A 16,915-nucleotide genomic window follows, 5' to 3' on the forward strand; every position below is an offset into this window, starting at 1 on the left:
AAACTCTTTAAGATTACCCGTTGCACTACCAGTATTGCATGCTTATTTTTATAAGTAAAACATGATGTACTTATTTACACTTGTTAAAATACCATGTTTTAAGGAAATCAATGATAATGATTAAAAAAATATTTTGAAAAAGGATTTATTTATATAAAAGTATAATAGGAATATGAAAAAATTAAACATATTTTTTTACAGTGTTTCTTTTGTCTGTGTTATTGTGTACAAATTAATAAATAACACTCATACATACATACATAAAACCGCGCCTATTTCCTGTTGAGGTAGGCAGGGACCACGGAAATCCACTTACACGCATGACACACCACCTTCTCTTTCTCCACCATTATCAAAGACTTCATGCATGCTCGCCAGTTTAGAGAGTTCCGGTTTGGAATTAACATACATACATAAACTCACACCCGTAATCCCTAATCGGGTAGCAAGAGCCAGAAGTCATCGAAAACAAGTTGCAGCCTGGATATAATGAACCTTATGGTGATAAGGGATCAGACTATCGCCCATAACATTAGTCCATCATGTTAGAAAAGACACTATCTCTCTGTCGGAGGAAAGAGGAAGCCCTTTGCCCAATAGTGGGATCTTGTAGGCTAGATTAGGATTAAGTTAGGAAGAATTTTGTATGGGTTTAGCGTGTATTGAGAAAATTAATGTATCTCCGAACCTGTCATACCGCCTGCATATACCATTGGGCAAGGGATTACGACTTGTATTTCGAAACCGTATCATGAACAATGTGCGTGTTATTGCTTAGTTGTTGCTTGTACATTGCTTGATGTATAGGTAACTTTATAGTGTAGGTACACGAATGAGAAGATGATGGTTCGGGCACAAGGTAAATTTACCATGGGATTTTTTTAAACAATGTTGTTTATTTGTGCAACCAGCAACTTAAAACTTAACGGGACAAAACTAGCTCCATCTTTTTCTTGCACGCAGTATTAGTGAAGGACGGGACTAATGTAACAGCTTTCAAAGTAAAATTAGGTTAAGTTTGTGTCCACCAACATTTACTACATCATTTGGGTTCCTCTTCCATCTAAATTTAAATATTTATTGACTTATTATGTAAAACAATACTTTTATATCATATTTTAACACTGATCTCGAATTTACCAATAGTTATCGACTATTATTACAACCAGATTCAATTTATGATTAAAATGTTCTTTTTACATTGGATTGGAGAGTCGTATCATATAACGAATCGTTTTTGCATGCTACGTTAACCAAAATAATATGTGAAACTGTAATTATTTATTATATTTACTACCACTTATGTACCATATTTTATGCAATAAACGAATATTTTATTCTATTCAGAAGAGACGTGTCACATAAAATGCCAGGCTTATGGTGGACTCAACTAGTAGACCAACTAGTTCAGCCTATACAACAGAGATGGCGCTTATCCGGCCCTAAAACGCGCTAACGAAGTTTACGCAGCGCAATGTATATATACAACTTTCGAAATAACACCTTTGAATCTTCGATCCCTAGTGACAATACTGCGCACTGTTCGCTACCCTGAAACATCCTTTGATGACATCACATCCTCGCCTCTCATCTCCCTAGCATTATCCCGTTTTTCACCGGGTCCACTTACCTAACCTGAAGTTTTGACAAGTCCGGTTTTTTACAGAAGCGACTGCCTATCTGACCTTCCAACCCGCCAAGAGAAAACCAGCCCAATACCTCACGATGTTTTCTTTCACGGCTGAGCGCGAATACGAATTCCAAAACATTGACAATTATTGGTTTAGGCCTGTGCTGGATTCGAAACTGCGACCTCAAAGTGAGAGGCAAGCGTTCTACCAACTTGGCTACCACGGGTCTCTGTTGGCTCTCCAAAGGCGGTTATATTAACAGCAATGTAAATCACTCCTTACAAAGACTACTTCAAATACAAAACATATTCCACTCAGCTCCGGTTTGTTTGATTTCCTAGTTTACAATGCACGTGCTGTCTATTAACGATGCTAATTTAGCTAAAAGTAAATCTATGTAAAAAGTTACGTTCGACAATTTATTTAGGCTGTGTGAATAAATAAATAGTTATTTAGTTTATAATGGGCAAACTGCGTTAGGAAGTAAAGATAACCTGTCCAGGTGGGGTTTTCAAAATCAAATCAAATATACTTTATTGCACAGAACTAAATTTCAACAATCAGACATAGCACATGAATACAGTACAATTTGGGCGGCCTTATTGCTCTAGAGCAATTCCTTCCAGGCAACCACCAAAAGGAAACAAACATTTACAAACAACTTGGATGCGGGATGGTGCAACAAAAAAATGCATACCTAAAAGTGAAACTAAAGTTAATATAATAAATACTCTATACTATACGTACATATATTAATAAATACTCAATATAATATAATCCATATATACTAAAAATATACCTAACCATAATCTGAGAAAACTATAATAATAAATAATAGAATATACACACACATACAAAACCAGTATTGAAATAGATAAAATACATCATACATAATAGTAATATTATGTATGATGTATTAGAGGAGCTCGGTGGCGTAGCGGTTAACGCGCTCGGTCTGCGATTGTTGAAGTTAAGCAACTTTCGCAAAGGCCGGTCATAGGATGGGTGACCACAAAAAAAAAAAGTTTTCATCTCGAGCTCCTCCGTGCTTCGGAAGGCACGTTAAGCCGTTGGTCCCGGCTGCATTAGCAGTCGTTAATAACCATCAATCCGCACTGGGCCCGCGTGATGGTTTAAGGCCCGATCTCCCTATCCATCCATAGGGAAGGCCCGTGCCCCAGCAGTGGGGACGTTAATGGGCTGATGATGATGAATAGTAATATCCTAAGAATATCCGCATAAGGACAACAACGGGGGTTTTCTCAACGGATCGGACCTGAGCTGCGTGTGTGGTGTTACGCCACAGACTGTGGCTCATCAAACATCTTGCCCCGCGTGCCCTGATACCTGCACGCGAGAGGGGCTGATGAATGCCACCGAAAATGCTGTCCGAGTGGCAAAATACTGAGCTGAAAAAATCTGAATGCCATCGAAACGACAAGAAGAAGAAGGCTGCGTTAGGGTCCCCAATTTGCCCGGCCCGGTAGTGAATTCCACCGAAGGTAAATTTAATATCTTCTTCTGTCGTGTGGGTTGTGAATTACCAACCTCATCAACCCTAGTGTCAGGGTTATTACTGAGCCGCCAAAGGCCCTTGACATGGCTCATGTAACGACTACTTACTTATATCAGATGTAGTAACCGGGACCAACGGCTTAACGCGCCTTCCGAAACACGAATCATCTTAGTTTAGGATAATCAAGTGATCAGCCTGATATGTAATACAATGGACATAATACAAAGTGATTTTTGTGATATGTCCCCACCGGGATTCTTGGACCTCCAGATCGTGAGTCCAACGCTCAACCACTGGACCACGGAGGCCGTTTTAATATCAAGTCATATCTTATGAGTTTGAATTCATGTTCGGGTCATGGATAGGTAAGTAATTGATATAACGTGGTTTCCAAAATTTGTGCTTGATTTCTGGCGATAGGGTTGGCGATTGGTTTCACACAAGTCCCACAGCTGAGCACACGCCTCCCCTCAATCAACCGGAAGGGGTATAGAGCATACTTCACCAAGGTGCTCCATTGCGGTTAGTGGAAGTGTTTTAAGGCTAACAGCCGGGACCATCGGCTTAACGTGCCCTCCAAAGCACGGAATAAACTTACTTTTTCGTACAATCAGATGATTTGAGCTTGTAATGTCCTTACCAAACAAAGGACAGTCATTAAAAGTGATTTCGACATTGTCCCGATCGGGAATCGAACCCGTACCTCCAGATCGTGATGCTCTAACTACTACACCATAGAGGCTGTCACAGTATGAGGAAGTACGTAAATAAAAACTATTGCGTGAAAATAAATTATAAGGCCTTTAAGCTGCCTGGTCAAACTTCCCAAGGTGTTTAATATCAGATAAGAAAATCTAGGTCGAATTCTACTCATGACTACCTAAGTTTTACTTGATTATAATCGTTAGATTAAGCTTCATGAAATGGTGTTGAAACAGCTTCTGGGGTTTAGTGGTGAGATCATAAGGCTCACGATCTGGAGGTCCTGGTTCGATTCCGGATGGGGATATTGTCGCAAATTACTTTGAGATATGGATCAACAGTATCCGTCCGTCCGTTTTATTTTCACGAGATTCTTCTTCTTCTATCGTGTGGGTTGTGAGGTGGATTACCAACCCCATCAACCCTGGTGTCAGGGTTATTATTGAGCCGCCAAAGGCCCTTAACATGGCTCATGTAACAACTACTTACATATAAATAGTTGCCGGGACCAACGGCTTAACGTGCCTTCCGAAGCACGGATCATCATACTTTCGGTCAATCAGGTGATCAGCCTGTAATGTCCTAACCAAACTAGGGATCACAAAGTGATTTTTGTGATTATGTCCCCCCGGATCGTGAGCCCAACGCTCAAACCATTGGACCACGGAGGCCGTCACGGGATATATCATACGATAGGTAAAAACTTGTGGTTTTAATTTTTACCCGGAATGAAATTAATTGAAAGAAAACGACGTTTTGCTGAAGAAAAACACATTTACAGAGTTAACATGCGCAAGGTCATAAAATTGTCGATCGATTTACAAATACAAATACACTTTACATACATACATACATAAACTCACGCCAATTCCCACCGGGGTAAGCAGAGACTATGGAAATACACTTTATTGCACCAAAATAAAAAGAAACAATTACAAAAAGACTCTTAACTAAGTAAATGGCAAACGGCGGCCTTATCGCTTAAAGCGATTTCTTCCAGACAACCATAAGATGAGGAAAAAATGTAATAAAAAATAAAATTGAAAGATTGCGGGTACAAACTATAAGTACAACTTACCAATAAATACATGCAAATAAATATATAACATGCATACAAATACATTATTACATTTGATTTGTTGTTCAATAAACTAAAATTTTATTTATTGCGTGTATCCGAACATCACAGTTAATAAATAGTTCTATTTAGTAAACCTAGATGGCAGCACAGTCAAAATGTGAACGGTAAAAATACGACATGTTGATTGGTTGTTGTTAGTCAATGGGGATTTTTGATTTGTTACATAACATAACATAACATAAGCAGCCTATATACGTCCCACTGCTGGGCACAGGCCTCCTCTCAATCAACCGGAGGGGGTATGGAGCATACTCCACCACGCTGCTCCACTGCGGGTTGGTGGAGGTGTTTTTTTTACGCCTAATAGCCGGGACCAACCGGGACGGGACCGGGGTTCACTTATTAGCACTAGAAATTGACATAATTATATCGTCAGAATCGATAAAATTACCGTGATAAAATTTTATCAGGATGCGCATGTTAGCCCTACAAGATGTGACTTTTCAAGAAGACGCTTATATGGTACTAGCTTTTGCCCGCGACTTCGTTCGCGTAGAAGGATTTTCCCGCTAATTCCCGTTCCCGTGGGAATTTCGGGAATTCCTTTCTTAGTGCACCTCTACGGTACCTAAGCTACGTTCCTTCCAAATTTCAAGTGCCTACGTTTAGCCGTTTAGGCTGTGCGGTGATATGTCAGTCAGTCAGTTTCTCCTTTTATATATTTATATAGAAGATTTACTATAAGACAAAGCTATGAAGATTTACTTGGCACATTAACTAAGTTCTGCGCAATGTAGTATATTTGTATCGATTTGATTTTGTTAAACATAGAGCCTATAAACTTTAATCGACACTACATCGATATAATACCAAATTTTGAATGCATGAATGCATCCATGGACATGACCGAAATAATTCAAGCCACGACCTAAGCTGAAAACCATGGGAAATTCCTAAGAGACCTTCCTCACGGCGCGGTGAGCCTTGCGATATCAAAACAAGTGACGATTTGAGAACATATACATATGTCGTCGATATGTGCTGAGCTGACTCACGAAATGGTTATCATCATCAATTTAAGAGCCACGCTCTTGTCAGTGCAGCATTTTCCATGCTACTTTCTTAGGGAAAAATAAGGCAGTGGATTCCCTCTTGCCTTCCGCCCCGCAGTACTCTGTCTGACGCAAGTGGGATGGCGCCCAGAGTATTCTATTACAAAGCCATACTAGGACTCCTATCCTCCGCCCCTGAATAGTACTGACAAATACTGCTGCCCTCTGTCAGGTTCCAGGTTACAGTCCCTGTGACTTGCCCCTTCCGTCCTGCATTGCCGTACCGATGGCTCCCATCTGCGCCTCTGCAATCGTTGAGGTCTTCACCCGTAACTAAATGGTCATATTTTATGAAATAGAATATCATTCGTTGACCACATCATGATGTAGTTTGGCCAGACCAATGAACATAAAACGTTTAACGACATGAGCAAGTAAATGCATGATTACTTCATGATATGGCGAAACGTTAGCAATTATATCGTAAAATTAGTAACACAGCTGATGAAGGATAATAAAATTGCAAAAAAAACGGCATATAAAGCGAAAGTTGATGGTAGGGCTTGCAGAGGAAGACCTAGGAGGACTTACATTACACTTTACCAAATTGGAGATGTCCTTAGAAAAGATTTAGTACGATCTACTCTGAACCGGCGTGCGTATATGAATCGATTGACGAATGTGGAGGAAGCAAGAAAAGTGTGTCAGGATCGAAGCAAATGGAATTCTATAGTCTCTGCTTACTCCGGTCCCCTCAATCAGCGCTTATCGCTATCGACCCACTAGGGTCGATTAATTCTTTCAAATATTTTTCCTCTCAGTCGACGCCCTGAGCCGAGGTTCGCGCCCAACTGGGCACCCTCAGGCCTGTTGTTTTAAACGTTGTCTTCAGCGCTAAAGGTTACTCCGGTGGGAAATAGGCGGGAGTTTATGTATATTTGTACGTCTGTGTTATAAATAAAAAATGAAATAAAAATAAAACAACCTTACCCTAAAATCGCACTTTCATGCGATATCCGATCGCGCCGTGTAGAAGGTCCCTTACGTGACGAGGATTTGAATGATCCACACAAATTCGTCACGATATCAACCCTCGTGAAAATATGAAGCCAGTTTGTCAACGAAATAAGTTTTACTAGGCAATTCAGATCGGAGACAAGTATGAAGTGAGTATCTATGCCCGAGTCATGTTGTAGATTTGCCAACAAATATTGCGTTTCATCACCGATTCTTTTTCTTCTATCGTGTGGGTTGTAAGGAGAATTACCAACCTCATCAACCTTGGTGTCAGGGTTGCTATTGAGCCGCCAAAGGCCCCTGACATGGCTCATGTAACGACTACTAAACTTAAATCAGTTTGAACTAGCTCAAGTAGCTGTTAATTCTACGAAATGTCCTGTGTCGTGTCACAGTAAAAATATAACAGTGGGCACACTCTATGTAAAACCGCGTATCGTATCAGAACACTACTCCATAAGTTGACAGACCTAATTCACACCTTTTGTAGTCGGCACCAGTCATCAGATAATATAATTTGTAGCCACAATTAAATACAGTGCGATTTAACTTTTTAAAATTTATGGCAGCAAATTGCTATACCATTACTAATACAGGAAATTAAAATAAATATTCCCAAATAGACAACACATCTGCGGTTTGGAGCTCATCTTTGGGATTATAAGCAACTTTTCTATTCTTAGTCAAATAAAGATTAGTGGTAATCGAAAAAAGCCATACTCGGACCTACGTCGGCATAACAACGATACATAGAAAAAGTTTTGATATTACGTGGACAGGAGGAGGGCCCGGTGGTGTAATGGATAACAGGCTCATCCCGGTTTGAGAAGAACTGCGGGTTCAAGTCCCGTCCATGTAAGGTTACCTGGAAGAGATTGGTACTTAGCAATAAGGCCGCCTATTGTACTAATTCTATTTCCCTTTTGTTTTGAATTTTGTTTATTCCTGTTTGTGCAATAAAGTATTTGCTATGTTATGATATGTTAAGTACGCGTGAGTGGTATAAAAAAAATCCATTACATACTATACTTTGCCTAGTGCGAGAGAGAGCACCACCTATGTTTCTTTCTCACTCATTCTCGTCTGTAAAACGGTTACCCTTAGGTACTACCATTTCTGTCTGACAATATGTTGCAATTTTAAGACGATCAGTTTTTTAATATGCAGCAATATACAAAATATTGCTGCCTTTTTTTTTCTTTCAATGGTATTGTGTTGGGTATCAAATCAAAAGTTTTTTGAAAGAAATGTCCAGGGTAAGACTTGAGGAGCTCGGTGGCGCTGCGGTAAACGCGCTCGTTCTGCATTTGTTGAAGTTAAGTAACTTTCGCAAAGGCCGGTCATGGGATGGGTGACCACAAGAAAAAAGTTTTTATCTCGAGCTCCTCCGTGCTTCGGAAGGCACGTTAAGCCGTTGGTCCCGGCTGCATTAGCAGTCGTTAATAACCATCAATCCGCACTGGGCCCGCGTGGTGGTTTAAGGCCCGATCTCCCTATCCATCCATAGGGAAGGCCCGTGCCCCAGCAGTGGGGACGTTAATGGGCTGATGATGATGATGATACAAAATATAAAATTAAGAAGCAACAGGTTAGCATAGGATGAAGAGGGATGAAAGGCATATTACAAAAAAAAGTAATATGTATAAATGTGGATGGATATAGAGGTCGGGGACAACCCAAGAAAATGTGAATGGATTGATTTACCTAAATGATAAAAATGTCTGGTATTGAATGTGTTCCTCTAGTTATTAAATAACTTATAATGTACACTCATTAATTTAAAAGATGTGTTGCTGTTGCAGTTTCTTGTCATTTCTTCTCCTCAGCCATAATACCTTGCAAAATTACGTAAATTCAAAAATGTTAGATTGACCTTCAACAAGTTTATCCATGATAATTACTTTGGATAAATGATTCTGATTTCTGTGTAAAGAAGGATATATGCAGGACTGACAGAGAAGAATGAAAGAGCAATACATATTGTGCTGACCGCATTTAGAGTGGAATTAGAAGAGGAGGATTATGATTACATAATATTTGACCTACTGATCTCATTAGACTATGTATCGTGTCACGTAAAATTACCTAGTTCCACCTTGGCGACGCCTATTACTTAATATTAATGAGAAACCAAGTTCAGTGGAAGCCCAGCCGAGATGGCATGCATTTTCCTTAATAAGTTACCCTTTTAATAATATATTAGACGCTCTTTGATGTTTTTCTTGTGTTGCCATAGTTAATAATGGCAGTAGTGACGTCACAGAAGTGATGTGATTAACTTTTCTAAGTGATGGTTTCTGTTTAACTGGGAAAGAATCTTCATTCCTATCGGCCTCTCTTTTTTCAATTAGTCATAATCAAACTCTTATAGTGAAAACGCTGTAAGCTCCCCCTCCTCCTCATCACCTATCATGTTGGTTTAACAGAAAGCTCGATGAGACATTGGTAATAGAAGGAAAGAGAAAAAGGAAGACTTTACACCTTCCCGAATTTATTAATTTATCTTAAGTAAAGTTTTTCCGTCGACCATTATAGACGGTGATACGGTTTACCACCGATTACGTTGGTCTAACAGAAAGCTCGGTGAAGCGTTGATGATTCTTAGTCCATCTAGCGATGGATGTACCTCTCGGCTCAATCAGGATATAATTGTAGGCTTCTTCTCTTCTGTCGTGTGGGTTGTGAGGTGGATTACCAACCCCATCAACCCTGGTGTCAGGGTTACTATTGAGCCGCCAAAGGCACCTGACATGGCTCATGTAACGACTAACTTAAATCAGTAAGTAGTAACCGGGACCAACGACTTAACGGTCTCGGTAATCAGCCTGTAATGTCCTAACCTAACTAGGGATCACGAAATGTTTTTTGTGATATGTCCCCACCGGGATTTGAACCCGGGACCTCTGGATCGCGAGCTCAACGCTCAAACAACTGGACCACGGAGGCCGTTTATGCTTATGTTCTGTTATACGTTCTGAAAATCGACTTTATCTATCCTGTGCCGAAGTTCCTACCCGGACCCTCTGCCATAACTTTTAAGAAGCACCTTACCAAACTGACTATAGACCTTGACCTGATTGCTATAAGACCATGCGAGACCCCGTGGCGAGGTCAGAGGTAGAGTCGACCTCAAAATTTTACACGCCGTATTAAACTCGAGATTAAGAAGATTTATTAGAGAGATAACGGGTTGAAATCTCGCCTGCCATTTTCTATTCCGGTTTGATTTAGGGAATTAAAATAAAGTTTGTTTCCATGAAGAAATTTACTAAGGGGTTACGGTCACGAGCATTAATATGTATACACTTTGGTACCATGTCACATTAACTTTTTTGACAAATTGAACTGTAAGTCTCACTAAATGTCGAATATGTTAGTGCGACAGAGTCCTAAAGTGGGTACATTATATTGCTCATGACTGTACACACACTAATGAGATACTCAATAAGACACGGAGATTTTACTAAAAACGTCATAGAAAGGAAGCTACAACGATAGAGAGGAAGGGAAAGACTAAGAAGAGCTACACATAGAAAAGGTGAAAGAAAAGGCGAACGCCGTATCTTATAAGGAAGTCAATGAATAGGCCTTTGGTAGACAAGAATGGAGAATACTACACCGCCAAAAGCGTGCCTGCGAATTTGTGATGACGATTGAGAAATCGCTCTGACTCGATGAAACCCCATTTGTAGTGATTTCGAGACCTTTGCAACGGTTTAAGTACGATAATTTTAAAAAAATATAAATCAATCCATGATGTTATTGAGTGTATGATAAAAAATAATACTTTATTTTTATATGAAATTCCCTTTTTTGCTCACGTACGAAAGTAATACGAACTGTACATTTCTCAAGATTTACATCTATGCTACTACGTCGAAGTTGTAATTTAAGCTTAGCTTCCAGACGGTTCCACAGTGGAGGGAACCAATTATCGTCCGGCTGCTACTAGAAGCGCGTTCAATCCTGGGTTCGCTTCGCCTCCGTAAACGAAGGTTAACCAATTGTTTGATTTGTGTTTGGTTCTAGTAATCATTCGTTTAGGACTGTGCTGGAATCGAACCTGCGACTTCAAAGTGAGAGGCGAGCGTTCTACGAACTGGGCTCAAACTTGGCTACCAAACTGTCATAATAATTATAGCACTAATTTATCACCGTATTATCACTGTGAGTGAAAGAACAGCAAGTGAAAATAATCAGAAAAGAATGAATCAGGTCGTTTGAATGTACACTCTCTCATTTAAATTAAAAACCCACCGCTTTGCATTTCATTTATGGCTTTCTTGTTATAGAGTTAATTTTCATTTTGTTAATATTTCTGCTTTATTGAAAGGAAACCTTTCAAGGTGGGGGATGATGTTTGAGCCACTTGTTCTGTCTTTCTATATTTGTGTTAATACGCCTAGCTACCCAAGGGAAACACACCAAAAAGTAGTCTTTTTTGTACTCGTATGAATGAGAGAATGAATACTAAACAGTAATGGTTCCCTGCTCTGTGGCAAACGGGGATATCTTTATCTACTAGGAGTACCAGGCTAGCTTCTGACAGTTGTAGATACGATCTATCATATTGCTATATTATGTACTATCTCTATTCCTCAGGTTCTGAATGCATAAGTTATAAAGTATCGATAAACTACATAGTACTATAATAGTTTTAAAGACAGATCGAAGGATGGTGGTTTCTTATTTTCTGAAGTTTAGTATGAAGGATAATATAAGAAGAAAATAAAATAATGAGATAAAGACTAAAATCTTCATCTATCGTGTGGGCTGTGAGGCCTAACAACCCTGGTGACAGGGTTGCTATTGAGCCGCCAAAGGCCCCTGACATGGCTCATGTAACGACTTAGTAGTCATAAGTTAGTACTTACATCAATAAGTAACGTGCCTTTCGAAGCACGGATCATCTTTCTTTCGGACAATCAGGTGATCAGCCTGTAATGTCCTATAACCAAAGTATGAATCACAAAGTGATTTTCGTGATGTGTCCCCACCGGGATTTGAACCCGGGACCTCCGGATCGTGAGCCCAACGCTCAAACACTGGACCACGAAGGCCGTTAAGGATAAAATAATATGAAGAATAAGAGAGAGTATACAAACAAGAAAATGGCTATGCAACTCACTGCCTGAAACTGTCAGGAGGGCTCCTTCTCTTAACTGTTTCAGAGCAAGAGTGAAGGCGCTTTTCGTCCGGGCATAATTTTTTTTTATTCTCCTTATATATGTTTGTATATGTATAGTCCACAAATCCGTTGCAAGATGAACTTAGTACCCACACCTCACCGTGCTATCTGTTACACCAACGTGATAGGTGGTGAGCCGTATCGCCATCTATAATGGTCGAGGCAACTGTGATAAATTAATAACTCTTTGATGTAAGTCCGGTACCTGGAGTCGGGATATTTAAATACATACATACATAAACTCACGCCTATTTCCCACCGGGGTAAGCAGAGACTATGGAATTCCATTTGCTTCGATCCTGACACACTTCTCTTGCTTCCTCCACATTCATATCGTTTCATACACGCACGCCGGTTCAGAGTAGATCGTACTTAACCTTTTCTAAGGCAGTCATTAAAAACTTTTGTATTTCTTTGTTTTGGTAACATAAGTAAGTATACTAGCTAGCTTAAGTAACATAAATATCCAGGAGAGAGGCATCATAGGCTGTAATACAAGTATTTATATACTTAGTCAGCTATGGTACCTACCTATTTATATCTGTGTATAAGACTAAGCTATTTTAAGGAAAGAATTGTACCTAATTTTTTGGCAATAAATTATTATTATTATATTACATCTCCAATTTGTGTGCTTATGTAACAGTCTAATTCCTGATGTAACTTTTATTTTATTTAATGTTTTTATCATATAAGCTGTTAGTGTACCTTTTATCGAAATAAATAAATAAATTTGGTTAATATTGATTGGTGCATGCGTACCAAATTATGATAATAGTTTATCCGCCTTTAGCATAACATAATATAAGCTCACGACTATATTAATAAGGGTTGAAAAAAAAGGTTATTATAAAGTTAGTGATTATTTAGAAGATATGAATGCATGGGATTAACTGTCTGAGAACTGATATTAGGCAGCTAAGTTACTCAATTGAATACCAATATTTTATGTTTATTTTTTTAAAGAACGTCTAGGGCCCTGTGCCGAGGTTTTTCTTGCAGCTTCTTTTCCCCGGTTATACAGGTTGTGAGAAGCTGCAGTAGTTTTAGGCGGATGAGATGTTCGTTATGTAAAAATTGACGATTCAAAGTGTAACTATGTTACCTACTGAATAAAGATATTTTTGAAAATGAATTTGAATTGGTTAGTCACAGGTACATTCATCGTAAGATGAACAAAGTACCCACACCACACCGAGCTTACTGTATATCGACTTTTAAGACCACAACAAAAAAGGTCCTATTTGAAACAATTTACAATACACAAATGCGAAAGTAACTTTGTCTGGAAATCAGAGACACAATTTAAATAAAGAACCACAAAATATCCGTTAAAATTAAACAAATCCCGCAACGATTCGCAACGGAAAACCTCAACGTTCCAAAATGGCGTGACATAAAAATAAAAAGACCAAATAACTCGAGGGCCAATAAACGGTAGAACTATCTAGTACGTGACATTTTTACTAGAGTGTTGTAAAAAAAACTGATGCCTACAATATGATGGCGTTAATAAGGAGCAGACGAGAGCTATAAGACATGAGAGGCATGAGAATGAAAGGAATGCTTTTTAAGGATGTAGAGACGATGGAAGTGGCATGGGATATACTACGCTCAATATTACGTTATATCTAAATATATAAAAGGAGAAACCGACTGACTGACATATCAACGCACAGCCTAAACGGCTAAACGTAGGCACTTGAAATTTGGAAGGGACGTAGCTTAGATACCGTAGAGATGCACTAAGAAAGGAATTTCCGGAATTCCCACGGGAACGGGAATTAGCGGGAAAATCCTTTTGTATGAAAAATCGAAACCACTCAAGTTAGACGTTTGAAATTTGGCATGCAGGTACCTTAGTAAACTTAAAGCTTAGTTGCAACAGGACATTACAAAATTCCCACGGGAACGGGAGTTAGCGGGAAAAAACATTTGTATGAAAAAATCTAAACCGCGTAAGATACGAGTAGATGTTTTTAATCTAGCATACATGCATACCTTAGTAAATATAAAGTTTAGTTATGGCTGTATTTTCAAAAATGGGAGTTGGCGGGAAAAAAATCTAAACTGCATAAGTTAGATGCTTGAAATTTGACATGCACTCCCACACACAAAAAGATCTCTCTTTTATAACACGCCACGCGGACGAAGTCGCGGGCAAAAGCTAGTAATACATATAGTTGTTTTTTTTTACTTCCAGTCAAGAAGGCAAGTGTGTTAAGTCAACAGCTTATTACACCAATGCATCAGCTGTAACAAATGCTAACGATTGGGGTAATCAGTACATCCTTCACAAGATGAAGTAACCACACCTCATCGAGCATTCTGTTAGACCAACGTGATAGGTGGTGAGCCGTATCACCGTTTATAATGGTCGAGCCAACTGAGTTAGTGAAATCTGCACTTAAGATTAATTGATAACTCATTGAGTAATAATATAAAATGTGTGGCCTCGCTTACTCGAAGAGCAATAAAAAAATATAATCAATTAATTTTAATTATAATAATGAATTTATTATTATTCTTTCTTAAAGATAAGCTTACCTGTACTGTCTGTTCTCTTTGAATGTTTCTTTTGACTGTTCTTTTGTATACAAATAAATAAATAAAAATTACACTGATCCCACCCGATTTCGAGGCTTCCGGCGCGGCGTGATGGATTGGCTATTGTAATAATAAAAAAAAATGTATCTTTGTTATTAACATTTTTCGAGCAGGCGCCATAATCCCCCGTAGTTCCAGTATCCCGGTCCACTAACACCCAACCCAGCCCAGTTTCCTTTGTTCCCGTAATCTGCAATAGCCCTACACGAACTGGGGATTGTCTTCGGGTGCACTCCCATAGTGCATACAGGGATAATCGCCGGTTGGTGTCACACCACATTTAGATTAAATTGTCTTAAGGGGCCTCTATTAGGCTTCGGCCCCAAACGCGCGTTCCAAAAGTCTCCATAGGCCCGAGATATGGAAATGACATACATATAGGTCTACCAGAATCTGATGGCATAAAAAAAGTAAAAAAAATAATTAAATATATTAAATTTTATTTCCCCATTTGCCATGAGATTCTGGTATACCTATAATAACAATAATGAAACACTTTATTGTAGACAAAACAAGACATTTACAGGATAAACTTATTCTAAGGTGGCCAAATTAAAAATCCCTTGATCCATACTTATTGTTATGTAAGTTTTTTTCACTATCCAGTCCAATAGAAAAGTGTACTAAGACAGGAATAAGTAGTTATTTTTTTAATTAATAGTTAATTTTTTTATGAACTTACTTGGTTTGTAATTAACATCGGACATCAAACACGACTCAAATTCTTACCTGAAAAAAAAAATACATGTTAAAACTTGACTTACTTAATTGTTTTAATTACATACAAGAAAGAAACTTAAAAGATATTACTAAGTACGCATGTACTTAATTATTTGTCATGCATATGGCAAATAGTATTTTTAGACTTGTTATATATGTCGTGGCCACTCATAGAATAGATCATTTCATGATGTGCTCGATCATTTCATGAAATGGTCATATGAAATAGACTATCACTCGTTGGCCACATCATGATGTAGTTTGGCCAGATCAATGAACATAAAACGTTTAACGATATGAGCAACTAAATGCATGATTACTTAATGATATGGCCAAATGTTGGCAATCATATCGTAAAATTAGTAACATTATCCACCGATAGTGGCGCTGGTGTCGATTATATTTAAAACTTGATTGATATTATAATCGATGAATCGATGAAATATGACCATTTCATGAAATGATCGACCACATCATGAAATGATCAATTTTACGATCTGGCCACGACATATACTTGGTACATACTGCGACCAGCAGGGCTAACATGCGCAAAGTGATAAAGCGATTCTCACACTGCCTCGCATGATGCAGCGTAGCGCGTGGATGCGTGTTCTTCCGTTGCTTTTTTTTTTGTTTGACGTGACTTATTGTAGATTTGCCGCAGATGGCATTAACTACTTGGCCCGGACAAATGGGGAGCGCTGAAAGCTCTCACCCGGTACAACGTTTAAGACAACAGGCCTGAGGGTGCCCAGTTGGGCGCGAACCTCGGCTCAGGACGTCGTCTGAGAGGAAAAATATTTGAAAGAATTAATCGACCCTAGGGGGTCGATAGCGATAAGCGCTGAATGAGGGAAATCGTCGACCACGCCGGCGGGGTCGGTATCGGGGTCCTGAAGTGTTTGGTGTCGCGAGCTGATTGGCTGCCTCTATGGCTTCCGTTGCTTGTAAGTATCTCCGTTTGTATAGAAAACACGCACAGTCTAACACACAGAAAATGCATCCACGCGCGTTCATGTGGATACATTTTCTGTGTGTTAAACGCTGCATCATGCAGTGTGAGAATCGCTTAAAATTATCGATCGACTCAATAAATTTTGTCAAAATCAATAAGTTTGTTTTTTCCCTAACATGCGTGTCACGTGATTTTGTTCGTATTTTGACAGCACGACATGACTTATTTGGGTTCACATATTAGCACCGAACGACAAAACGACATAATTGTATCGTCAGAATCGATAATGACCGTGACAAAATATTATCACGTTGCGCATGTTAGGCGCACAGATCCGTGATGTTTTTTTTTTTATTTTTTTTTATGCAAAGAAAGGCCAGGTTTAGAATACTCTACAACGGTGAGCATGCATAAGGTCTTTGATGAGAGTATAAGAAGCGAGGGTG

General features: G+C 39.0%; 1 protein-coding gene across 3 annotated transcripts in view; it reads right to left on the reverse strand.

Moving 5' to 3' along the window:
• LOC126377830 (uncharacterized) overlaps window positions 1-16,915 on the reverse strand; it is a 361,766-nt gene that overhangs the window by 221,990 nt on the left and 122,861 nt on the right. For 2 of the 3 annotated variants that reach the window (XM_050025771.1, XM_050025770.1), the window contains exon 1: window positions 15,477-15,517. The exons of the other annotated variant lie outside the window; for it this stretch is intronic. In XM_050025771.1, coding sequence (XP_049881728.1) covers window positions 15,477-15,501 — 25 coding nt within the window. In that variant the 5' untranslated portion in view covers window positions 15,502-15,517. Of the gene's footprint in view, window positions 1-15,476; window positions 15,518-16,915 lie in introns of those variants that run through there. 3 annotated transcript variants of the gene reach the window in all.

Source organism: Pectinophora gossypiella, chromosome 24, assembly GCF_024362695.1.
Source record: "Pectinophora gossypiella chromosome 24, ilPecGoss1.1, whole genome shotgun sequence".
NCBI classification, from domain to species: domain Eukaryota; kingdom Metazoa; phylum Arthropoda; class Insecta; order Lepidoptera; family Gelechiidae; genus Pectinophora; species Pectinophora gossypiella.